Here is a 27,070-nt window from a genome sequence, read left to right on the forward strand (position 1 = left end):
CAGTGTGTTTTGTTTCATTTCAATTTGTTGTGATTCAAAAGGCATGATTGCTTACTGTGTGGGAAGTGATGGTCACGGGTTGTTTTTTTAAATAAGTTACATAAAAATTAATTCCTTCCATCTCCTTTTTCCATCCAATCTATTTTTTCCTCTCTCTCGTTTTCTTGTTTTTGAGCTGAAATCAATAGTGTGCTTTTGCCGAAGGGTATATTAACAATTAAAAATGAATGGCCGTTATTGTGTGCATTGGACTGTGTATGTATATGCGTGTTTGTGTGTGTGTGTGTGTGTGTGCACATGTGCATGCGTGCAGGTGTGTGTGTGTGTGTGTGTGCACATGTGCATGTGTGCAGGTGTGTATGTATGTGTGTGTGTGTGTGCACATGTGCATGCATACAGGTGTGTGTGTGTGTGTTCAGTAATCTCCTCCTGACCGCTTATGCAGTACTTCAGTGAATGCACAAACCAGTTATGACTACTGCTGTTGATTAGTAATTGCTTGCTCATCAGCGGGAAGGACATGCAAATGATCGTGCTTTTCAGTTGGAGGTGAATGAGTTTCTCCTCTTCATGGTGCTGAATGACCTGTAGGTGCTCTCCGTGGTGCAGAATGACCTGCAGTTGCTCTCCGTGGTGCTGAATGACCTGTAGGTGCTCTCCGTGGTGCTGAATGACCTGTAGGTGCTCTCTGTGGTGCTGAATGACCTGCAGTTGCTCTCCGTGGTGCTGAATGACCTGCAGTTGCTCTCCGTGGTGCTGAATGACCTGCAGTTGCTCTCCGTGGTGCTGACACAGGCACGGTGGGATGCACAGTGTCTGGATTTACTAGAAAGAGGTCCCTGATGGCCGACCACTGGGATCGATTAAGTGCCATCTCTCTACCTAATGCTGCAGATAATTCTTCTTTTATTTGACGTTTTTTTTTCCTTTCAGTTTTGGTCCATTTAGGGTGCTGATGGCCTTGTCCCCATTGCTGGGACCCACGTAGCCGTAACCCAGGCCCTGACGCGCAGCGTGAGACTCAGCCAATTAGAGTCCTGACCTGCAACTCATCTGTTCATAGACACAACAGGAACAGGCTGAAGATGTGTGTGTGTGCGTGTGTGTGTGTGTGTGTGTCTAGAATTAGTGAAACAGAGCTTGAGATCAGTTATCCATCTACAGGTAAATTCAAACTAACAATCTCATTAAGCTTTTTTTTGTGTGTGTGTGTGTGTGTGTGTGAATTTGCTTTGTTTTGGTTTGTAAATGAAATAATGGCCTGTGTGTTGGTAAAGAAAGTGAAAGTCCCATTGATTTCTGCCTTTGTATATGTTCTTTCTGTATCATTTGGTTTCTATAACGACTGATTTTCATATAGATAACAACAGAGTCTCATTCTCTTATTTCAATGCAGCTACTATAATACATGTTAAAATCAAATTAGGCCCAACCTTCGGTCCAAATAAGGTTGTTTGGCCTGAGGAAAGAACAAAGATTCTCTCCAGGACACAGTGAATGGTGTTATTACTCAGATTTATGGTGGACATCTCCCTCCAGTGGTCACATTTGGCATTACAGTTCTGAACTTCATGAATCAGTGTTCCTTCCACTATTTTGTCAGGCCCGGGCATCCCCAGGCATTGTGCATATTTTGATCTGATATTAATTTCCAGTCTTAAATGTGTTGTGAACAGAGTAAAATCTTTAACGTCCAAAGGTTCAGTCACTGCCCTGAGTCTTCAGTGGGCCAATAGAGATCAGGGCATGGTTGTTATTGGCTGTCCCTATCCGAAAAAAAGAGTAGCCATGTTTTTTTTTTCACAGAACCAAGGTATTGGGAGTTTGCTTGTTTAATATGAAAGTGGTTGTGGACCCAAATGCTACACGTTGGTCCTGTTTTACCTGCTGAATGAGAGGAAAGCTGAACACAGAAGAGTGAAGCAATGAAAACAAAATTCAACAAGTAACGGGCAAGTCTCAGTCCAGATTTAGTGTGAGGGAACATGTTGGAAAACAAAATGTGTTCCATCAAAGCAGTTAGCTGCGGTATATTATTGTTTGTCATGCATCTGACTGTATTGTCTGTCAGGCTCGTTAAATTGCTTCCTTGTATACAGCCTGTATTTCAGAAGATGGATATATCTGTCTACCGATCTTCTTCTTCTTCTTTCGGCTGTTCCCGTTAGGGGTCGCCACAGCGGATCGTCCGTTTCCATCTCTTCCTGTCCTGTGCATCTTCCTCTGTCGCACCAACCACCTGCATGTCCTCCCTCACCATGTCCACGTACCTCCTCTTTGGCCTTAATACATTTGTCTACCGATACATCTACTAATTTAAAGAGTTTTACGTTCTTCTGGATTCCACTGGACTGTTAGACAGCGTGCCCGCCTGTATGTGCTGCACTCCACTGCAGCCCACTATCTCCATTTTGCCATACGGCGGTGGGTCACGTTTAGTGGTGTTTTATGGGTGCTCGCGTTATAATAGGCTGACATATGCGCATATGCCATTTATGCCATCAATGTTATTTACGTGTAAGCACCGAACAGTGAGGCTGTGGCTACGATGTAGGCTTTCATTTCTTAGGAGCATTAAGTCCAGGCCTTGGAGCAGTCAACAACGGCTTGGGCAGCAGCTTTATTTTTGAGTTTCTATCAATGGGAACACAACCATTTGGGGGGGGGGGTAACAATATTGTAACTACGTGCTTTAGACTATCAGCATCGTCAACATGTTAGTTGCCTATGCTTTGTTTAACTCGACCAAGGAAGACGCTACCTCAGAAAAAAGACGCTTGCACACTAACAGCAAACCGTTGTATTGCGGAGAGTAATACAGGTGTAAATGAAATTACGTTTTATAATAACGCCATGGCTTTCGGTGGAGCATTAAGTGGAGCACACGGACGGAGTGTAGCACAGTGGGTAAGGAACTGGGCTTGTAACCGAAAGGTCGCAGGTTCGATTCCCGGGTAAGGACACTTGAGCAAGGTACTTAACCGGAATTGCTTCAGTATATATCCAGCTGTATAAATGGATACAATGTAAAATGCTATGTAAAAGTTGTGTAAGTCGCTCTGGATAAGAGCATCTGCTAAATGCCTGTAATGTAAGTGCAGGCACAAATGCTCGTAAAAGGTCAAATTAGCATCGCATGTTCACACTTCGAAAGTGAAAGAGTAACATCGTTGAACTGTCAGTGGACTTTTGAAACAGACAAAATAAAGACTAGACAAAGCTACTCAACTATTTCCTCGTTAAATGACTTGCGGTGGGTTTCACGAAAAAGCCTCTTAACACTAAGAACCTCTTCAAATGACTCCTTCGATCGTTCTAAAAATAACGTGGGTTTCCCAATCACACTCAACAAAAAGTGATACTTGGGAATTGTCCACTTTACCGAAAAGGTTTATATTCAGATTACGTCAAATAAATGCATTTGCTGATTTAAAATATTTTTTTCTAATAAAATATATGCACATTTATCTCAGTTTATGTGAAGAAATACAATATGAGTTAACTTGACGCCATACAATTAAGTAAAATCAATTGGGACCACAAAACTGCGCAAGTGCGACCGGATATGACAGGCCACTTCCTGAACTTGACTCCGCATGATGTACACAAGCAATTGCATATACACATTTTAATTAACCACCCAGAATGCATTTGTGTATTACCAAACCGTAACCGTGACTGTCTTGTTGGTATCTGCATATAATACCCTGTGCTGCCTTTTGGAGCATGTCTGGTTAGTTTTTATTATTTCTGGACTTAGACTCCTTGGGTCTGGTGGAAGTCAGAGTGGAATGGGATGTGTTGGGATTTGGGAACTGGGCCTAGTGGGAAGACAGAGGGGTGGTGGTGGTGGTGGTGGTGGGTCGGGCAGGTGAGGTTCTTATCGTCAACCCAGCTGTTCTTCAAATTCTGGGCAAGGGTAAACTGAGAGGGTGTGGGTGGACAGGAAGGTCCAAGGAGGAGATTGGGTACAGGTAAATTGGGGGGAACTTGAATGTGTGTTTATTTAAGATTAAAATAACCTAAACGTTTTTTTTTCGTGGTTATTGCTAACTGAAAAGTTTTTATTTATTTATTTTTTCCTCTTGTAATGCTCAATGCCTTTCTTTTGTGTTAAGAGTATGGAATTTCTGTCAATTTCAAGACTTTTATTTTGAAATTGGTTTATTTTAGGGGTTTGTTTTATGGGACTCTTATTTTGAAAAAAGTTTGGGGTTTGCTGTTCTATATTTTTTTTGTTGCGGATTTATGTGAATTGTAATAAAACACTTGTTTTTGTGCTGTACGACGAGAAGCCGTGATGTCTCTTTCTGGGCTTGAAGTGGGCTGAGGATTAAAGTTCAGTTTTGGTTTCTGAGACTTTGATGATCTTTCTGTGTTGCAACTGTAACATCAGAGGAAGGAGCTGTCGCCTGAGTATTTTGTAAAATAAATAAATAAATAAAAATTGAACTTTTTTGTACTGATTGCAAAACACAATGAAAAGGCATAATAAAAGGGTCTATATTATAATGACTCAGAATTTTAATATGGTGTTTTCTAATGGAATTGTTTTGGGTTTTAGAAAAGCAGCTTGCTGTAATGCGGAGAGAACTGGTCTAATAGCATATGTGCAAAGTTACTACCCACAATGCATTTTGTATATTATCACACAACCATGAATGTGATTGTATAGTATTTTATGGGCCCACTAACAGGTAAATTTTTGTAGTACATGTGGTTGATTCTTTTTGTGGAATAAAAGCAACCCATGTCGTAGAAAGAATAGATGTGGTTATCTCTTATAAGGAAATACCAATGCCATTAGTGTTGTGTTTTTGTATTGGATGAATCAATCTAAAACAGGAATCTTAAAAAAAATTATTTAATAGATACAGGGATTCCTGTTTTGTTTGTCTTAAAGTTATTCAAAGATTTATTATTTAACCAAATGATTCAATTCTGAAATACACAACTTGAGATGTCGATTGTCAGAAGAATTTTATGCATATTAGTTTAAAGTGCATTTTGGGTATTTGTCACACAACCATGGATGGAACAGTATGGTATTTTACAGGCATGCCAATAAGTGATCTTTTATAGCATGCTTGGTCGGTTCCATTTTCTGGGGCCACTGCTGTTCACTGTCTCATCAAAAGTAGATAGGCAATATTTTGAGATTTCCTATTTAATAAAAAAATAAGAATACTCTCTATTTGCCTGTTTGTTTGAAAACATATCTTTGAATAACTTTAAGACACATGGTATCTTAGTTATTCAAAGGTGTCAAAAAGATGTTTTAGTGATGAATCATTTGTCTTTAAATAAACAGGCAAAATATAGAGTATTCTTATTTTTTTATTAAATAGGAAATCTCAAAATATTGCCTATCTACTTTTGATGAGACAGTGAACAGCAGTAGCCCCAGAAAATGGAACCGACCAAGCATGCTATAAAAGATCACTTATTGGCATGCCTGTAAAATACCATACTGTTCCATCCATGGTTGAGTGACAAATACCCAAAATGCACTTTAAACTAATATGCATAAAATTCTTCTGACAATAGACATCTCATGTTGTGTATTTCAGAATTGAATCATTTGGTTAAATAATAAATCTTTGAATAACTTTAAGACAAACAAAACAGGAATCCCTGTATCTATTAAATAATCTTTTTTTTAAGATTCCTGTTTTAGATTGATTCATTCAATACAAATACAACACTAATGGCATTGGTATTTATAATAAATAACCACATCTATTCTTTCTACGACATGGGTTGCTTTTATTCCACAAAAAGAATCAACCACATGTACTACAAAATTTTACCTGTTAGTGGGCCCATAAAATACTATACAATCACATTCATGGTTGTGTGACAAATACCCAAAATGAACTTTAAACTAATATCCATAGAATTCTTCTGATTGGTTTATTCTAAAACAGAGATCTCAAGTTTAAGATGAGCATTTCACAATTAAATCATTTGGTTTAATAACAAATAAATTATTGGAGAATCCCCCTATCTGTTAAACTATATTTTAAATGCCTGTTTTATTCAAATACAAAAAACAACATTAAGAGCATGTATTATCTCAAAAATAAAAATAAACCACCACCCCAAAAAAACACATCTATTCTTTACATGACATTGGTTGCTGTTATTCCACTACAAGCATTAACCAAATGTACTACAGAAATTGATTTGTTAGTGTGCACATAAAATACTATACAATCACATTCATGGTTGTGTGATAACATATAATAGGCATTGTGGGTATTCAGGATATATTTTGAGGGTTTCTATTTTTTTTAATTATTTGTTTTAAGCAACACAACTTAAATTAATATTAAGATGTGTATGTCAGAAGATAATAATTTGGCCTACATATGTATGCACAATAGGACTAATCTTATTTTTTTTTTAGAAAAAAGGAATCCCAGCAATATTGCTGACTTTATATTACAGAATCAACAGAAATGGCCCATGAAAATGGAACCAACCAGATATGCTGAACTATATCACTTATTGGTATGTCCATAAAATACCATAGGTCTCAGGCACAGTTGTGAGATAAATACCCAAAATGCATTATGCATGATTTTTTTTTAGTTAAAATGAGATTTATAGAGAATAATGTTTGACATTTACATTCTCATGCCGGTCCCATAACAAGATAGCAGGATTAATTAAGTATTGTGTTGATCTGGCAATTATAAGATAACCCTTCATTCAGTTAAAAAAAAAAACAAAACAAAAAAAAAAAAACAACCCTTGAATCATAGCATTTTCCCCAGTATTTTATTAGAACAATGAATCAATCCTTCACTTATTCATAGACGCTGCACTGGACTGTATTTTGTCTTTCTAACTTACCAATATCTTACCTTTTTTTGTCCATACCACAAGCTGTAACAAATTTGAAGCAATACTTAATAATTATCACATTTTAAATTTATTTACATAATCTCATGTTCATTAAACATATACAGATTTATATTAATGTAAAAAATACATACTTTAGCAGATCACAAGGAATAGTTTTGTCCTTAAAAGATTTACTCGGGAGTAGATACGTTAGTGCTGTTGACTCACAAAAAAGATCAGGCGAAGAGCACCATCTAGTGGCCGAACCAAACAACTTCAAACTGATCGCATTTAACCATTAGACTTTGGTTTTTTTAAATGAGTAATTATTTAACGGCGTGCTGTACAAAGGAATCAAATTATGTTCTGCCTACGTCCATACGCACTCCACATTCACATTTCAAATTCTTGTGGGCAACTAGCTCACTTTGAAAGTCTGATTCAACGGAACTTTAGACGTGTCTAAATAATCATGTTTAAAATTTATGCAAAGAGTCTGGTTGGAGTCGAGACAAAAAACATCCAGACACGCATTTAGCCACAGAACTGCGTTACCACTGACATCCAGCAGACGTCCTCAGCCTTCACAAGATGCAGTTGAGCCATCGTTTAAAAAAAACTCAAGTTTTTTTTCAGCCACACGACGACCTGTGCCTACGTAAAAATATAAACATCATTCTGAGTGGCCGCAACAACTCAGCTGAGGCCTCTAGAAAGGACATTCTGGATCGTGTATGAAGACAGAAGCACGTAAGCCTACCTGTAGCAGAACGCTTCGCTTCTCCTCTGCCAGGCTGGCGATCTCTTCAGTAAAACAGAACCGGTCTGCTACGCTACTGACATGCGGATCTCTACATTGGCCTCTCACTGTCCAAGTGCTAGATTATGAGGCCAAATGGGAAACAAATGTCTGGGATTTGCTCGTTTAACTCGTAATCGATAGCCTAGCCTACATACAGAGTACCTCAACAAGGCTGAGCCTCTGTTCTTTCCCTGCAAGACCTCCCTACTAGTATGCGAGGTCTCGATCACAATGATGGCACCACAGTGACTGCCTCTGGACCTGGGGGTGGTCCTGGACGACCAGCTGGACCTCAAGGAGCACATCGATGCAAAATCACGGTCCTGCAGATTCCTCCTGTACAACATCAGGAGGATTCGACCATACCTGACTACGCACTCCACTCAGCTACTTGTCCAGGCTATGGTGACCTCCTGTCTCTGATTACTGCAACTTCCTCCTTGCAAGCCTGCCAGCTTGTGCCAATACAGCCACTACAGATGATTCAGAATGCCGCTGCCAGACTCATCTACAACCTCCCCAAATTCTCCCACGTCACTCCTCTGCTGCGATCATTTCACTGGCTACCGGTCGCTGCCAGGATCAGGTTCAGAGTCCTGACCCTCACCTACACTGCAGCCAACAGGACAGCCCCCGCCCCCGCCTACTTACAGGACACGATTCAATTTTATACGCCTGCTCGACCACTCTGCTCTGCAGCAGCAGGGCGCCTTGCAAACCCTGCCATCTGGGTAAAGGGTTCTCGCTTGTCTCTACCACAGAGCTTCTCCACCCTAGCTCCCCAGTGGTGGAATGAACTCCCCGTCCCTCGACGAACCACTCCCTCATTGCCCATCTTCCGCCATGGTCTGAAGACACATCTCTACAGACTATACCAGAATTATCACCACTCTGTGGATCATTTCTATCTCTGTTCCCTTCTTTAACGCTACACATACCACCTATGCCACTTACATGTTACATGTACCTCCATCCAGCACTTATTGTACCTTGTGTCATTGTCTTGATGTTGTAGCTTGTCATGCGTCCAAGTTTGACTTAGCACAGGTTAGGTCAGAGTAATGCTCACTGTGTGAACTAGACTTTCCTGTGTCCATAGCTACGAATAACTGTTACAAAATGAGTATTGTACCTTATCGGACCTGTGTTTTGTAGTTGTTCCAATGACCAGTGGTATGCACTTATACCTCACTTTGGATTAAAGCACCTGTCAAATAAATGTAATGTAATGTAATACGGGCTCCTCTGCTCCTGTAAATATGGTAAACAGCGTGTGAGTTATGCCTTGGAGAAAGTGAAGTCAGATATTACCATAGGCCAGTGCAAAGAGGAACAGGCTCGTGCAGACTCCAGCCTGACAAACGCAGGTTTTCCCGCCATAAATTAATGCTATTATGAGCCCGTTTCCCTGCCTGTTTAACGGCATTAGTGAATTACGAGTCTCGGTCAACCTCTGAGGACTGAACACGCACCAGCTGCAAATGCAGTCAGCGGAACATAACGATTTATTTCCGATTAAATCTTAAAATAAATAAATAAATAAATAATTCCCAGCGGTACCATCCTCCCACACGGAACGATTCCTGCTGAGCGTTTTCTGGAAACGTCCAAGCGCAGAAACCAAATGACCGGACACAGTAAACACAGCCTGTCGTCCCGTGATTTTGGCTGTGACGTGGTAAGCTACCGCATCTGAACAAGGGCAAGTTTACGGACATAATCTCCTGCCATTGTTAGGGGAATGAGCAACATCACAATATTACCCAGAAGCGTTACTCATTTAGACACACTTACCACCGTACAACACTGTCATTTTCAATTTCATATATATATATATAGGAATTTTATTTAATCCTGGTGTTATGGAAATGAAAGTGTGTGTGTGTATATATACATACATACATTATATATATACGGAAAATGTTAGTTTCTCTATATGAATCGTTCTACTGCGGCTTACTCTACGACTGAACTGGTGTTGGTGTAGCCTGTACGGTTTTGTTAATTCACCCAGGTTGACTGTTAACAAAAAGCAGCATTCAAACCTTATACGGCTATACTTCACTTTGTGCAGTCATTCAGGTTCAGTCGCCATACACCTTGAACCTGACGATGTGATGCGTTTGAGATGCAGCTGCTTTCCAAAGACACGGTATCATTACAGTACCGGCTGCCTGAGACCCAGATGACAGACACCAGGTCATTTCTGCAGCTGCGTTTGCAGTCCCTGTGAGTCATTCTGATGAAGCTTTCATCCTCAGCACTACAGAAGCACTGCAGCCCTGCAGGACCCGGTCTGAGAGAGGCTGGACTTCACAGGAGATGACCTTGGGTTTCTCTTAGAGGGCACGCTGAGGAAGGGAGAGGGGGAGAGAGTGTGTGTGTGCGAGTGAGTGAGTGTGTGACTGAGTGTGTGTGCGTGAGAGAGCGTGTGTATGTGAGTGTGTGTGAGTGAGTGTGTGTGCGTGAGTGAGCGTGTGTGTGTGTGTGTGTGCGAGTGAGCGTGTGTGTGAGTGTGTGTGTGTGCGTGAGCATGTATGTGAGTGTGTGTGAGTGAGCATGTGTGTGTGAGTGTGTGTGAGTGAGTGCATGTGTGAGTGAGTGTGTGTGCGAGTGAGCGTGTGTGAGTGTGAGTGAGTGTGTGCGTGTGTGTGTGCGAGAGTGCATGCGCGTGTGTGAGTGTTGGGAGGTTACTGCACCAGTAGGCATTTTGAATAAACATACAGATATAAAGACGGGGGGGGAGTTCGGGGTACAGATTTGTTCATAAGGCATTACAGATCTTGAGTAATGAAGATGAGACTCATTCTGCTCCCCAGTGGCTGCCGTGGAGCCCGTCCGTTTCCACCACTCAGAGCGCTGGAGTGAGGAGACGCATCCAAACTGCCACTCTTCCCTCAGAGTCCCGTCACCCCGGCAACACTCATAACATTCTGCGTTACTGAACACCAGGGCCCTCCCGTGAGTAAAGCAACTGAGCAGGGCAAGAGAAGGATGCCGGTGGTTCAAGTGTTTGACACCTTAACCTGAACACAAGTTAGTGCTGTAGGAAAGGTTGCTCAATTTCATATTTTCATGTGGGAAAAAAAGGAGGTTGGCTCAATTCTTGGTAAGGTTTTAAATTAATTTATATATATAAAAAAAAAAAAACAAAACAAAAAAAAAAAGGAAAAAAACAAAACAAAAAATATAGGCTTTTACCCACTGAAGCAGCACAAACATCTATCAGTTTTCCGTCTTTCTCTGGGGGGTACATGTACAATCTGAAGAGGCTTTTCAGCTGCCTGAACAGAGTAAAGTAATCAAGCAAAAAATGACAAGACAAAAGAAGAACACAGCCAAGGGCGAGGAGGAGAAACGGGGGAGAAATGGGAGAATGAGAGAAAACAGGGAACATTAATCAGGTGCAGCTCTGGCCAGATTCAAAGCAGGTCTTCTTCAGTTTTTTTTTTGTGTTTTTTTTTTTTTTTTGTCGTCGTCAGTTCAGTTTTTTTTTTTACCGTAAAACAGTTCAGGTTCTTCTCCGCAGTCGGTTACATGCAAGCTCGACGAAGCGTCTGCTCAACTACACATGGAAATAACAGGTTTATATCGGTTATCTGTTAAAATATGAAAATGTAATAAAGCATCTGGGATTTTACAGAAGAAAAAAAAAAAAAAGCCAAGCCACTCCATCGATTTTTCTAAAATGAAAAAGAAACTACACATTTTTTTCACCCATTTGAAAAAAGTCCACGTACAAAAACAGCTGGGACTCCAAAGTTCAGGTGGAGAGTTCTGAAATGCCAGTGACCCTATGGAAGTTTGTCTTTTGTCATGTCATGTTTTTTCGTAGTTTTTTTTTTTTTTTTTGTTTAGTTTAGTTTTTTGCCCACCTATAAGAACATGTCCAAAGAAGATCCTAAGTTCCACATACGAACGGCGAATCACTGCGTATGTACAAACAGCTGTGTCAGTTAGGTCCATATGAAAGGCTAGCTGCCAATGTACAGGAAGTGGCTCCGTGCGGTACGGTAGGTCCGCCTGCAGGGTGCGCACTCGAGTTAAAATCCGATATGCTCAAAACGCTTTCCATGCCCTCGCTGCACTGCTGGGGGTCTTCCCTGTTGTCAAGAGTCCAAATGCAGTACTGCCCCCTGCCACAGGGTGGCACTGCCGCATACTGCCCCCTGCCACACTGAAAAAAGAACCGAACTAAAATTCTGTACAACAAATATATATATATATATATATATATATCGCAAAATAAAAATAAGAAAGTAAATTTGTCACGCTTATATTTCTTTAAGCGTTTTCTCCCAGGAAACATTTTTTTGTGTGGTCGTTTGGAGTTTCTTCTTTTCTTACACAGCGCTTCAAGACAGATTTTATTCAAGTTATTTTGAGACAACAGAACGTAAAGGGGGTGGGGGAATGGAAATGGAACTCGAGTGAAAAAGCACTTAGGAAAACAAACTTCACACGTTCCCATTTTACGACAAACGGGGGTTAAGATGCAAACAAGGACACACGCCGCAGAGCAGACCCAGGCCCATTGTTTCCTCCTGCTTCCTGGTGCTTCCTCCTGGTGCTTCCTGGCGTTCTCGCTCCTGGCATTTCTTCTGGCTTTCCTGGTGCTTCCTGGCGTTTCCTGCTTCCTGCGTGCTTCCTGGCTGTCTTCCTGCTTCCTGGTGCTTCCTGCGTTTCTGCTTCCTAGCATTCTGGTGCTTCCTGGCGTTTCCTCCGGCTTCCTGGCATTTCCTGGTGCTTCCTGGCGTTTCCTCCTGGTGCTTCCTGGCGTTTCCTCCGGTGCTTCCTGGCGTTTCCTCCTGCTTCCTGGTGGATTTCCAGCCTTCTCTGTTTCAGCGTTCACAGCCTCCTCCACGTCTGGCTTTTATGGGTCTTCAGCAGCGATGGTTTCCTCAAATGGACGCCTTTCATTTTTTCCCCAATTTGTACTTAAAAAAGAAAATAAAAATTATCTGGAATTTGTTTTTTTTTTTTTACTTTTAACACATTCCATAGTTCAAAGATGATTTTTAATGTTTGTTGCTGTTGTTGACATTTCTCCTTTTGGCACCTTGGGAGTGGTGGATGGAGGGCCACAAAAATAAAGGGGGAAAAAGAGAGAGATAGTGAGGGAGAGAGAGAGAGAGTGAAAAATTGTGTGTAAGAGAGAGCGAGAGTGAGTAAGATGGCGAGAGTTAGAGAGAGGGAAAGTGAGAGATATGGGGGAGTGAGAGAGGGGCAGAGAAATTGAGAGAGAGGGAGAGTAAGAGAGAGAGTGAGAAATGGGGAGAGCCAGTGAGAGGGAGGGAGAGAGAGAGGAGAGTGAGAGTGTAAGGGTGAGAGTGTGTTTGAGAGAGTGAGAGCGAGCGAGTGAGAGAGAGAGACAGAGAGAGTAGGTGTGAGAGGGAGAGAGAGTCAGAGAGAGAGGGGGAGAGAATGAGTGAGTGAAAGAGAGAGAGAGAGTTGGAGAGAGAGGGGGTGGGGGGGCTGGTGCGGGAGAAGCTAGTCCTGGCCGGCTGGCTCCCGGGCCGCTGTGCTGTCTGTATTTTCGGGCGTGGCGGTGTTCTCTGCGTCCTCCATTTTGAGCCTCTTTGGTTCGGGGGGCTGGGCGGGGTCACCGTTGGCCCGTTTGGTGGGGAGGGAGGCGGAGGCGGAGGCGTGGGTCGCCAGCAAGTGCAGCGGACTGGCGACGGCCGAGGCTGTAAGGAGAGGGGGGGGGGATTTCACTGTGAGAGTCAGCATGGGGGGGGGGGCGCCCAATCAAAAGCCTGCTCTCTGTGCCCGGGGTGCATACACACCAGCCAATCAAGGGCAAGAGTTCCACACACCAGCACACACACACCTGCAAAGACACACCCGCATGCACACACACACACGAGCCGTTCTGTAAGGAGGCTGGAGGACGGAGGTATTCAGTGTGTTAAGCGGATTACTGCTCCGACTGTCTGTACTTTCATGTGATTACTGACACAGGCGCCGTGGGCGTGGCTATGTGGGCGTGGCTATGTGGGCGATTTATGGGTGGGGCCAGGCTGCTGGCGGTCTTAACTGGGCGAGCGTGGCGGGCTGTGGGCGGGCCCATCCAGCCTACGGTCTTAACTGGGCGGGCGTGGCGGGCTGTGGGCGGGGCCTCTCACCTGTGGTGGCCTGCGCTGGCACGGCGGCGGCGGCGGGCACCACGTGGGTGCCGTTCTGCGTGACGGCCTTCACGGGCAGCTGGTGCTGCCCCAGGGGCGTCGGCTGCACGATGGCGACCGTCTGTAGGGGCGTGGCTTGGGACGTCTGGATGATGCGGCTGGCCGTTCCTATAGAAACGGCGGTGACCGCGGGGATTGGTTCAACTTTCACTGGAAGGAGAAAAAAGAAAAAAAAAGAAGGTAAATAACTCCAGTGAACCAGAGGGCAGTTTGTTCAAACCCTAAACCCCAAACCCCACACTGCTGCGGTGTCCTTCCCTTAAATAAAGAAAAAAACATGCTGATAGACGACAGAACGCACACTGGTGACTAAGCTCCGCCCCCTCACCTTTGACCTCCTTGTGCTCCCCGTTCTCCTGGGGCTCGGGCCGGGCCGGGTGCAGCGCGGCGGCCTGGGTGGTGTAGGCGCCGGCGGCGGCGAGGCCGCTGACGGAGGTGACGGAGACGGCGGGGATCTGGTGCACCACGTGGATGAGCGGCTGCTGGGGCGCGGCGGCGGGGACGGGCGTGGCCACCGCGTAGGTCACCGGCTTCATGCTCTGGGGCAGCGGCCGCTGCACCGCGATCAGCACGGGCTGGCCGCCCAGCGGGGAGCCTGGGAACACAGGGGGAGCGCCGGGCCGTTACTGTGACAGCAGCCCGCTCGCACGCACGCACGCACGCACGCACGCACGCACGCACGCACATGGCGACGCAAAATCGGCGCACGGGGCTACGCCCCCCCCGCTGCGACTGCAGCCAATCGGTGGGGTTCGACCTGACAAGCTCATCGGCGCTGAAGTGTGGACTGTTGCAGATCACGTTCGCTCAAAGTGAGATGAGGTCGCATTTGAGTTGGACAGGAAACGGCAAGTTAAACTACGCGGTCGCTCCCTGCACTTGGAACTGTACTTCCCTCTAGGGTTCTCGACACACTTGTTCCTGGTTATGGTTATACACTTCGTTGTACGTCGCTCTGGATAAGAGCGTCTGCCAAATGCCTGTAATGCAATGTAATGTAAAAACGCGGTCGAGTTTGACAGGAAATGTGGTCGCGTTTGCGGTCGGGTCGGGGCGGGGCGGGGCGGGGCGGAGCCTCACCTGGGGCGTTCTGGGTGAAGTGCGCCTCCTGGATGACGGTGAGTTTGGGCTGGGGGGCCGCGGGCGGGGCAGGGGCGGGCTCCGGGTCCATGTGCACGGGGGAGCCCTCCCGGGACAGGCTGTCGGGGGTCTGAGCGCCGCTGGAGTGTGCAGACAGCACCCCCGTGTGGCTGGGGGAGGCCGGTGCGCTCCTGAGAACAGCAGGAAAGGCCGGCATTAAATACAGTCCATTTACAACAAGCGGTTATACACTGTGTGTGTGTGTGTGTGAGTGTGAGTGAGAGAATGAGAGAGAGAGACAGTGTGTGTGTGTGTGTGAGTGTGCGCGCGTGTGTGAGAGAGAATCAGAGAGACTGTGTGTGTGAGAGAATGAGAGAGAGAGACAGTGTGTGTGTGTGTGTGTGTGTGTGTGTGTGTGTGTGCGAAAGAGAGAAAGACTGTGTATGTGTGTGTGCTTGTGTGTGTGTGAAAGAGAGAAAGTGTGTGTGTGTGTGTGTGTGTGTGTGTGAGAGAGAGAATGAGAGAGAGACAGTGTGTGTGTGTGAGAGAGAGAAAGACTGTGTGTGTGTGTGCGCGCGTGTGTTTGTGCGCGTATGTCTGTGTGATGTTTGCGTTTAAGTACACAAATGAAGGTTTAGTTAATTGCGCATCTTATTGCTCAGCGTGGAACTTCATTCATTCACACTTTCATACCTCCTGAACCTCCTGTCCGCTGGGATTCAGAAAAGAGCACATCGCTAAAAACAGACCTGACACCAAACCTAATCTGCGCTTTTTTCCTTCAATTCCCCGAGTACTTTACGTCGTGCATTTTAATTGGCTCTAACGCTCATCATGACTTACACACTGTTCGCTTTGTCTATAATGGCTATATTCTACACCTACATTCTACGTAAATTTCCTTGCAATTTGTGGGCACGCCACTTGGAATTTTCAACATGCAAATTATGTCCCAATATAATATCACTGTGACAAGTAATAAGCAAAGGTTTTCGGGCAAAATAATACATTATCTTTACTGCAACTACATGATGTGCCCACAAGGTGGGGGCAAAGAGCCTCATTCTCCTGAGAAGGCCTTACACTGTTCCCAGGAAATCTACACTAACTCAACACTGCTCCTGGAGATCTATTCCAACCCAACCCTGCTCCTGGAGATCTACACCAACCCAACCCTGCTCCTGGAGATCTACACTAACCCAACCCAGCTACTGGAGGTCTACACTAACCCAACCCTGGTCCTGGAGATCTACACTAACCCAACCCTGCTCCCGGAGATGGACAATACCCCAACCCCTTTCCTGGAGATCTACACTAACTTAACCCCATTCCTAGAGATCTACCGTCCTGTAGGTTTGCACTCCAACCACAACAAAGAACACCTCATTCAACAGCTAGAGATCTACTGTCCTGGAGGATTTTCACTCAAACCCTATCAAAGCATTCAACAGCTAGAGAACTTTGTTGAGCTGCTAATTAGAAGAAACAGGTGTGACAAATTAGGGTTGGAGTAAAAACCTACAGGACGGCAGATCTCCAGGAACAGGGCTGGGCAGCCCCGGGCTGAGCAGGTAGGGAGCCGGCTTACCTGGAGGACAGGGGCCCGAGCGGGGTCCTGAAGCAGGGCACTCTGGGACGGCGCTTGCGGAAGGACTGCTCGATGAGCTTGCTCTCGGACGCCGGGTCGATGCGCCAGAAGGAGCCCTTCCCAGGCTCCTCCTGGGACCGAGGCACTTTGATGAAGTAGCGGTTGAGCGAGAGGTTGTGGCGGATCGAGTTCTGCAAAGGGAAGAGCGGGCGTGAGCGCAGGGGGGGGGGGGGCGAGGGGACAGAGAAATGCTGGAGCAGTTCCACAGTTTCCTGTTTTTTAAACCGTTAAAAAATGTTTGGCGATCAACAAAAATGTGCTATATAAATATGTTCAATAAATACTTGTACGTCTGTGATAATTTCAACATAAACAGCAGATGGTATTACGCATTGCTGAGATCGCAACTATAAACAGTGTCTCCAACAGCAAACTGTATACATAAAACTATCTGCCACCTAAAAATAAAATAAAAAAAATTAACAAAAACTTCTCTGTTCTTTCAGCCAGTTGACACACTAGAATGTCACAACATTAGGGGCTTTTTGCCCTTGTGCATCATGGGACGCACTGTTATGCCAGCAACCGGGTCGGACTGGAACTCCAGCCGACCTGAAATTCAGGTTGTTTCAGGCCGTTAAACGCTGCACACCTGCCGCAGAGCCGCACACCTGTCCGCACCCAGCTCACCTGCCAGCCCTTGTCGGCCGTGCGGTAGTACGGGTAGTTTTTGGTGATGTGGGTGTAGATCCCGTTCAGGGTCAGCTGCTTGTCGGGCGCCATGGTGATCGCCTGGACGATCAGCTGGGCGTACGAGTACGGGGGCTTGGAGTCGTCCTGCGGCGAGGAAGAGGAAGGGTGAGGAAGGGCGGGACTGTGACGTCGCGCGCACTTTGGGGCGCCGCGTTCAGCAAACCCCCGGCCTGATGACCCCGCCCCCCGTCTCCCGGGGTAACGGGACGCCGCCTCACCTTGGGGCTGTCTCCGCCGGACGCCTCCTTGTCGTTCTCGGACTGGGAGTGGTCGGCGATGAGCTGCAGGTCGGAGGTCACGATGCGGCCCATCCTGTAGCCCGACGCCCCGGCCCCGCGCGGACTCGATGGGCAGGAGTTCGCAGCGCTGCGGGGGGAGAGAGAACGCGCCGGCTGTGAACACGCCCCGCGCCAGCCGTGAACACGCCCCGCGCCAGCCGTGAACACGCCCCTCGCCAGCCGTGAACACGCCCCGCTCCAGCTGTGAACACGCCCCGCGCCAGCCGTGAACACGCCCCGCGCCAGCCGTGAACACGCCCCGCGCCCGCCTGACCACGTGACCACGGTCGCCTGACCTACGTGCCACGCCACCGTAGAAAAACCATGTTTCCACGGCGATTAACAGTAGAGAGGACAGATTGCATTAAGGGCCAAATAACTGTCTGTGCACAGAAACGCGTAACGGGTTAAACAAGTGGAAAATAAATTTGAGGCAATATTTAGAACTATAATCTTTCAAGGCTTGTGCTGCACTGCACTGCATCAGATTGTGAACTAAACCTTTCACAGCATGATACAAAAATTTTTTTTTTTTTTACGTATAAAAAGAGCATCAGTTCCTACATGGCTCACCCGATATGGGTGTAAATACCCCATAAAGTTGACCATAAAGCTGAAAAATGATCAGCCATTTTAGACAAGACTTGACAATAAAAGCATGACTACACTCTCTTTCAGACCTTTCCGAATGGTATCGTCATTCTGTCAAATAAATTCGCCGTGAGGATTTTACGTTTTTGTACCACCATTTCAAGACGGTGCCGTTTCTCCTGGCCAATCGAAACCGCCAGAGCTGTCAGTACGACCCAGATGTTGACTGGAAAGACCCAGGAACGGATTATTCTGGAGTGTGAGAGACAGACCCAGCCACAGGGTTCACTGAAGACTGAGTTCATTCCGCGGCGGCCGCAGTGGTGATATTAGCCGTTAATCAGCCGTCCTCCTGCTGACTGAAAAGCAGGTGTGAGTGCCCCCCCCCCCGCGGAGCGCGGCCGTCGCCATGGCGCCTACCTGATGGTGCCCGTGGGCGAGGGCAGGGGGCTCATCAGGTGGGCGATGTTGTCCGGGATGCTGATGGTGAGGGGGGAGATGTGCGGCTGCACAGGCTTGACCGGCGACTCGGGCGCCTCCCTCTTCTCCTTCTTGCAGCTGGCCAGGGCGGTGAAGGTGATCTTGATGTTGGTGCTGGGGAACCGGAACGTGCACCTGCAGGGGAGCGCACGTGAGTGAGTCAGAGAGCAGGGGAGCGCACGTGAGTGAGAGTCAGAGAGCAGGGGAGCGCACGTGAGTGAGAGTCAGAGAGCAGGGGAGCGCACGTGAGTGAGAGTCAGAGAGCAGGGGAGCGCACGTGAGCGAGGGTCAGAGAACAGGGAGCGCATGTGAGTGAGTCAGGGATCAGGGGAGCGCACGTGAGTGAGAGTCAGAGAGCATGGAAGCGCACGTGAGCGAGGGTCAGAGAGCAGGGGAGCGCACGTGAGTGAGAGTCAGAGAGCATGGGAGCGCACGTGAGCGGGAGTCAGAGAGCAGGGGAGAGCATGTGAGTGAGAGTCAGAGAGCAGGAGACACACACGGTCACATACACACACACAGATGTGCACACACACACATGCATGCACACACACACACACAGGAATACACTAGACATAGAACTGGCTGGAGTCCTAATAATAACAGGAACAGACTTAATAGTAACTGACAGTGTTCCAGTCCCACTACGTTAGCTCAGCCAATAGGATCAGAGCACCGTGTCAGCTCAGCCGTGCTGCAGGCCAAGCTTCCTGAAACATAAACAGACCATGTGACGGCCGCATGCTAGGAGAGCCCGGTCGCTCACACGATCAGAACACTGTGTTCCCACGCACAGGGGGCGTGGCCCAAATCTGCAACAAGGGCCCCCCCCCCCAAACCCCTCCCTCCCGTATGTTCACCAGGGGGTCAAAACGTTCCCTTTTCCTCAAATCGCCGTTTCTAACAAAGCACGGTGAAGAAAAACCGTCCTTTTCACAGGGCTGTCAAAGTGGGACGTACACAGTGCATTGTGGGACGGCGTACATCAAAGCAGCAATGCTACAGAGTTCACCCGGACAGGTCAGGTCCCAGCACACCACGTATAAAAATATGTACATATTTTTTGTCATTGAAGTTTGAGAATTGGGCATACGCACCAACCAACCGCTCTAAATTACAAGTCCATCCAAATCCATCTTTAATTAACTGCCATCAACCGTAAAACCTGATGTTTGGGGTTTTTAGTTTAATTCAATTTTATTGTCACGGCTGTTGTATATGGACCGTTGCTTTATGAAATAATGCCTTCTCGCCTCCATGATGCCCCCCCACCCATCAGAGACAGTAGGATGGGTCTCATGCCCCCCCCCCCGAATCACAGACCCAGAAAGTGGGTCCACAGACTGACAGACTGGCAGAGCTCAAAATACTGGCACATATTAACCACCCATTAACCCCCTGAACACACCCCATCAATCACCCAATAACTGCAAAATATGACTGTTTGGACAACCTCACAGACCAAGCAGATGGCCCATTACATAGGGGACACACCATTATCATCCGAACAACATCAATCTACAGTAGGTATGTCCTCAACGGGTCAGTCAAGCACAAATATTAATCTAACAGATATTCAGCTGCTCAGAGAAGCTGGTCGCACCACTTAATTCACCTCAGCGACTGTGAGTAATTTACTGTGCAGCGGTAGTTTGAATGACCGGCAGCATAACATTTTAATTTTTGAAATAACTTTTCACCATTCGGTAAGCAGATGCCCGATAAAGTCCGTCTGCAAAGAGAACGATAAGAACAAGCAGCTTAAACCGTTTAGATTTTCACACATCACAGGCCGACACCGGTGCACTTATTCACGGACACTCACTGAAGCGGTTCCACTTTAACACTCAGCCTGAGGTAGGGCCCCAGCCGGGAGCTGAACCTATGACCCTCTGGTACCCAGCCCTGCGTCTTCACACTTTAAAAAAACCAAGAAAATGGAAGGTTAAAATAAACCGCAAATTAGCTTGGCTTGAGACAGAAAATTCTGCAGCCTCCCTCATTCAGAAGAATAATGAGAATGAGGACATCAAATAATGAGCTTAATTTGCACAGAACGCCTTTCATTAGCTGCTTGACAGTTGGTGTTCTTGTCAAGCTGGACCAGCCTTTCCCACGCTGACCTCTACATGGTCTGGACTGCCTGACAGCACCACACGGTTGATTAGATGAACGCATTCACATGATATATAGATCGGAGGATCTACATCCTGTTTATTCTGCCCTGTCAGCAAACAGCATTTCTGTTCGGCCACCCCAGCACTGCTCAGGTTTCCCTCTTGCATCATTTCCAAAATCACATCATTACGAAAGATCTCCGATTATGTCAAAATTAGCCCCGTTTCGACACAAATTAGCTCTCGGTCAGTAATGCAAATTCCCCCGTATCCAAACAGCATATTAGCCATGAAAAAGGCTATCACTGCTACAGACACCCAAACTCTGGCATCAACCGAGCACAGTTTGCATCAAATATAATGGAAAAGTGAATAAGGAACAGTAAAAAAAAAAAAAAAAAAAAAAGAATGAGGAACAGCTAAAAAGTGAATGAGGATCAGTAAAAAAAGTGAATGAGGAAAAGTAAAAATGTGAATGAGAACAGTAAAAAAGTAAATGAGGAACAGTAAAAAAAGGTGAATGATGAACAGTAAAAAAAAGTAAATGAGGAACAGTAAAAAGGTGAATGGGGAACAGTAAAAAAAGGTGAATGAGGAACAGTAAAAAGGTGAATGGGGAACAGTAAAAAAAGGTGAATGAGGAACAGTAAAAAGGTGAATGGGGAACAGTAAAAAGGTGAATGGGGAACAGTAAGAAGGTGAATGGGGAACAGTAAAAAGGTGAATTGGGAACAGTAAAAAAGGTGAATGAGGAACAGTAAAAAAGGTGAATGAGGAAGAGTAAAAAGGTGAACGGGGAACGGTAAAAAGGTGAACGGGGAACAGTAAAAAACGCTGAGCTTTCGATCAGGCTGCATTTCGTGCGCGGGAAGCCGTAAGAGGCGCACTCCCCACGTTCGCTGCGTCCGCCACTCGGTGACGCTCTCTGGAGACGCGCAGGAAGTCACACCGAGCCGGCACGGATTTGCTTCCGCCCCCCCCAGTCAGCCTGACGATCCCACCGCACAGAAAAGGCTACGTTCTTGTCTGGGGTGGGTGATGAGGGTATCTGTAAAAACTCAAACATTCACAAAAACCACTTGATGGTTTGATGGAATGACCACTTTCCTCCGCAGATCCACCACCGATCTGAATTCTGCTAGAGGCAGCTGTAGGGAGAAAACCTAAGAGCACTGACTTCAGCTGTGGTCAGCGCCTCGTTCCGTACTCAATCTGAGTACGTTCCAAACGAGCGTGCGTTCCAGCGCGTGGACCGAGTACGTTCCAAGTTAGGGTGTGTTCCAGAAAAAAAGGAACAAAAGAACAAAAAAATGCAGTGAAAATCATATTTTTACGCTACATTCAGAAGGTAAAAATGCCCCCACTTAATGAATGAACTGACGCTGTGTGAAATTCCCCATTACATAATTTACACAGTCACAAAGCACCGCCCGCCACCCCCCCCCACCCCCCACCCCCCACCCCCCCCAAAGCACACCTGTGGCCACAGCGGGAGAGTCTTACTTAGGAAACCAGCCCTCCAGACAATTAAAACTAAAACAAAGAGCGAGCAGCTCCCCGGTGGGGGACAGCGACAATAGCGACTGAAGCAGGTGTCTTACAAAGAAGTCAACAGTGGAACAGCACCAAGCGGAACTGCACACTGTGTGGGCCGTCAGCCAGCGGTCACTGAGCAGAACCGCTACATGCTAACCTCCCACTCACTGCAGGTAAGCCACCTGAAGTCCCAGATGTTCGTTGCGCCAGAGTCTAGAGACAAGGGAAACATCTGCAAATGCACGTTCCAGTGCACTCCATATCATCTCCAAATTGTGCACTTATTTATTTTATTTTTTATGGTTAAAATCAGAGAGATTTTCACAATCAGAATTTTGTCCACGGACTGAAATGCAAGGGGCCCAAATCCAAACACGCAGCAGGGCTAGCACAGATACCAAAATTAGCCCAGTGGCTCCTTCGGTACAATCACGCGCGGTACAGACAGAATTACAGAATTACTCTTATTGGCAGCGTTGGTATTTTATCAAGTAGTGTTTGAACAGGGGGAAGAGCTGGGCTGCACGATTCCAACACTCAGTCTGGAGATCCAAAAGCAAAGAAAATTTCGACTGAAGAGAAACACCCCTGGTCAACATGGCAGGAAGTTTACACAACGAGGACAGGGGAGGGAGCTGTGGGATTAGCCAAGGAGAGAGTGTCTGTGTACAACTGAATAAATAAATCCCTTTTTCCAACCAATGGAATCAAAGCCAGTCACACAACTAACCACCACTGCCCATCCGTTTATCCCTAAAACCACAGAACCGCCAACACAAAAATGCAAGGAGACAAAAAACCAGTCTGGAGCTTAAAAAACAAAAACAAAAAACACACACCAAACACACCTCTGAGTCCATGCAGCCACACATACAGTACATCGGTGAGCGGGGACTTTCCAAAGAGATGAAGAGTTCACATACCTGCAGGATGTGGGAACCAAAACCGTTCTGCGCAACAGAAGCACTTCCAGACTGCGTAAGGGCCCATGCATCCGTGTGGCGAGACTGAACATCCAGCCCCAACGCTCGACCCAGCAGCTTCACCCGACCCAACAGGCACGACAGCTCCAACCCAACAGGCACGACAGTTCCAACCCAACAGGCACGACAGCTCCAACCCAACAGGCACGACAGCTCCAACATCATAATCCCAGTGCAGCGCGTAGCCCTCTAATTTACTGCCAATTAAACGGCCTTCGCTCATCCGCAAGCACACACAAGCCCTACATTCCTCACCGGAAAATGAAGAGCAACTGCCAGAGAATTTAAATGCTTCCTTTTTATCCCCCCCATGCTCAGTGACAAAAACACATTTCTGTAAAGAAAGAAAATCTCATCAGTGTGTAAAAGGTAATGTGTTGCAATGAGGCAGAAATGGCCAGTAACGATGAAACAAGCGCAAGTGAGCGCTCTAAGAGAAAGCCACCTCTAAAAATACATTTCCCATCATTCCTTACTTACAGCTAACAACGATGTTACGAGCTAACAACTTACAGCTAACAACGAAGTTAATGCACTGCGGGTTCACCATGGTAACGGTGACATTCCACGATATTACGTCTTCCTCGTGTTCACTGGATGTCGGGTAACTGACTGATTTTGAGGGTTCACCTGGTGCTTAGCAACCTGCGCTGAGCCCCAACCCTGAGTGCACAGGAACAGGAAGTGACAACACAGCTCGTTCAAAGATAATGGACCGGAGGTGACGCAGGACAGCGAGGAGCTTCCATACCTACAGGAGAGCTCTGGACAGCCCCGTCACTCCAGCTGAGAGCAGACTGGACCCTCGGAGAGGCGAAGAGTGCGAACCAGCATTCAGCATCCCACCTGCGTCACCACAGCCACAACACACCTGACGCCCCCTCAAACATGACCCTGCCCACCTACGTCACACCTGGTGCACCGTCAAACACCAACCCTGCCACCTGCGTCACCAAGACTGCGACACACCTGACACACACTCAAACACCGCACAGCCCACCAAGGCGTCACCAAGACTGCGACACACCTAGCGCACCAAAAAACAACACCCCATCCATTGGACGGAAACCATCAACACAACCTCAAAGGTTCCCTAATCATTACAGTCCACAAGAACCACCTTGCACACACCTCTCCCTTACACACACTGCTCACACACACCTCACACCTCCTTGAGGAAACAAGACTTGCCACTTTAAGGAGAATTAGCCAGATATTACACAAGGCGACTGTCTATACACAAAAGTGTACTATACAGCCACACACCATTATACTATACACCATTTACTAAAGTATATCTGGATGCTTGCTTACCTTGCCCAAGAGAACAACGCAGTCACTTGCCTACAATAAGAATATTACAATTCAAATGAAAAAAAAAAAAAAAGTTCGCAAATTTTTAACTAGGCTGCTATTTAAACGAGGAGACTGGATGTCTAAGGTAAATCTCTGAGCAGTGTTTGATTTATGCTCTGTCTCGCTCAAGGGTACACGTGCGTGGCATGTTGCCGGATAAGAAAGTGCAACATTTTTGCATACGCGCAGTTCCACAGCGGTTATCGTGCATGGAGTCGTAAGCTCCGGTCCATGTCCAACTAAACTCGCACTGTTGCCCACGCGTTACCGTTTCGCTTCAAAAAAAAAAAAGCATTGAGAAATATGCTTCTATTTTATAAATGTCTCGCCATTACGGCGTCTACTGAACTCACCTCATTGCCGATAGAGGATCGAAATGTTACTAGCCAAAAGGACACAAAGTGTAATATGCAGGTAGCTAAAGGTTACGTGTACTTACACAATTTAAATCAGTATATAGTGTTCATAATCGCGTAAGTACATAATAGCTCATGTGGGCCTGGCTACATAGCAATACCATATAGCTAGTCTTTGGGTCTACGCCGTGTTGACATACTATGTTGGCTAGTCTAGTGCTACCAGCCATGAGCAAAACAATGAATTACTTTTGGAAAATAAACCGCCCTGCTCACGTTCTAGGTTATGAATTAAATTTACCAGTCGAAACACAACGAGGCTTCCCATACCGACGCTATTTCCTTCATGCAAACCACACAATGGCTGTCACTATGCACCAAAACATTTACAACGAATGACCCCATTCTCGGTTCTTCCTCAACACATAACAATGTCGCCAACAGCTAGCAAACACACGCATGCCCTAAGGGCAGGCAGCTAGCCCACAATATGTTTAAGTTCACAATAATGTACAGTTGGTGTCTGCAAAGTAGCAGGCGATAGGATACGATATGCAGACATCTGCTAGGGAGATACGAGGATGACATACCACAACCCGCAAGCGCCGACACGTGCTGTGGCAATGTGTCCCGGCATCACAACAATAACAAATGAAAACACCAAAAGAAACATTTAGAGCACTTACATTCGTGGGAGCTGCAGAGGAGGTGCCCCGCGTCTCAAGAACACCCCATCCACGAACACCCCGTTTTTGCCAAGGCATCGCAGATAGAAATCTCCACCGCCCGCCCCATCTTCACCTGCCGTGAAAATTTCCAGGTGCCGGCGGGATATGAAGCTTGAATGGCCCATGCTCACGTCTACGGAGCCCTGCGACGAGTTCCGCCCGATGGTCACCGAGCGCTTCTTCATCAGGTATTCGAATTCTCGGCCCTCAAGCCGGGCAACCGCCGGCCCCGACAGCCCGCTAACCACCGCCATCTTAAAGGATAAGGGGGTCTATTTCACAAATGCTTGGTAAAGACACCGGAACGCAAACGCCTGATCAGCGATTCCGAATTGGGACGCTAATGGGCAAATCTCAAATTAGGGGAATCCAAATTTAAAAAGAAAAATTTAGAGGGGAACGTGCCAGGATCAGGGACAGCGGCTCCGACCCACCGCCGCAACACCAAGAGAAAGGGAAGGAGACAGAGCCAACCAAACAACGATTGAGGCCGACACCGAAAGAGTGACAGATCTCACGGACCAATCACAGATCATACTTTTATCTAAAATGGAGCTCTAACAACCAATACGGATTTAAGACATGGCCGGTTGATTCAACGAAGGTCGGTTGCACTGCGGCCGAACACGCAAATGAATGGTAAATTGTAACATGTGGAGTACAGAATTTTAGCTGCAGTGACGGAGCGAACTTTCCCCCCATTAACCCCGATTTAAACTAGTCATTTTATTTTATCCTCACGTGGTATTCAAACGCTTTATCACACAAACATGTTGTGATTTAATGAGCCGATTAAACGTCGGATATATACTCATTTCAAAGTGTAATGGTTAACTTAAGTCTCGACCAGAAGGTTCTCGAGTATGGGTTGAAATTGGGCGATTAGACATCCGAAATAGTGTGGAAAAAAATCATTATCGGGGAAAATAAATTGTCACTGTAATCATCTTCTATAGTTAGTTTAAATTGTATGTGTGTGAAACTATCAACATGCAATTTTACGATTATCATGAAATGATATTACTAAGAGTTAAATGTAGTCATTTCAAATTAAGTATCTCCGGAAACGAAACGAGCATCACTCACGACATGTAAAATGTAGCATATGATCGTGTATGTACATACAACACACAAGGCAAACACAGTTCAAAATAGTCTATTATTCGTTTAAGAGCACTGCAATGTCGAGAAGACCGCGTGGTTTGTAATGCATAATTGAGAAGCAAAAATGAAAAAGCCAGGTCCATGGTCTTCAGACCGTGTTTTCGATACAACACAAATGTCTGCGACAGCTAGCTTTCAGATTCCACTACCCAGAATGCTTTTAGGTGACAGGCATCTTAAGCTATGGAGGTCACAGTAAGCAGAGTTTGCGTTCAAATCTGTCTTCT

At 46.2% G+C, this 27,070-nt stretch overlaps 1 protein-coding gene and 1 pseudogene across 2 annotated transcripts; one reads left to right on the forward strand and one right to left on the reverse strand.

Moving 5' to 3' along the window:
* Window positions 1–4,283: 4,283 nt before the first annotated feature.
* LOC135244280 (small nucleolar RNA U3) lies at window positions 4,284–4,419 on the forward strand (annotated as a pseudogene).
* An 8,013-nt stretch (window positions 4,420–12,432) lies between these two features.
* LOC135243460 (forkhead box protein K2-like) lies at window positions 12,433–26,154 on the reverse strand. 2 transcript variants are annotated; one of them, XM_064315326.1, is made up of 9 exons: window positions 25,638–26,154; window positions 18,547–18,741; window positions 17,476–17,623; window positions 17,195–17,341; window positions 16,505–16,695; window positions 14,917–15,107; window positions 14,165–14,431; window positions 13,777–13,986; window positions 12,433–13,338 (listed from the first exon to the last, which is right to left on the reverse strand). In XM_064315326.1, the coding sequence occupies exons 1-9, from the start codon at window positions 25,931–25,933 to the stop codon at window positions 13,142–13,144; spliced, it is 1,842 nt and encodes a 613-aa protein (XP_064171396.1). In that variant the 5' UTR covers window positions 25,934–26,154; the 3' UTR covers window positions 12,433–13,141. The 2 variants fall into 2 exon arrangements, with proteins under 2 accessions (XP_064171396.1, XP_064171397.1); XM_064315327.1 differs by lacking the exon at window positions 25,638–26,154 and adding an exon at window positions 23,180–23,548.
* Window positions 26,155–27,070: the final 916 nt, after the last annotated feature.

The sequence above is a fragment of the Anguilla rostrata genome, chromosome 17 (assembly GCF_018555375.3).
Source record: "Anguilla rostrata isolate EN2019 chromosome 17, ASM1855537v3, whole genome shotgun sequence".
Lineage (NCBI taxonomy): Eukaryota > Metazoa > Chordata > Actinopteri > Anguilliformes > Anguillidae > Anguilla > Anguilla rostrata.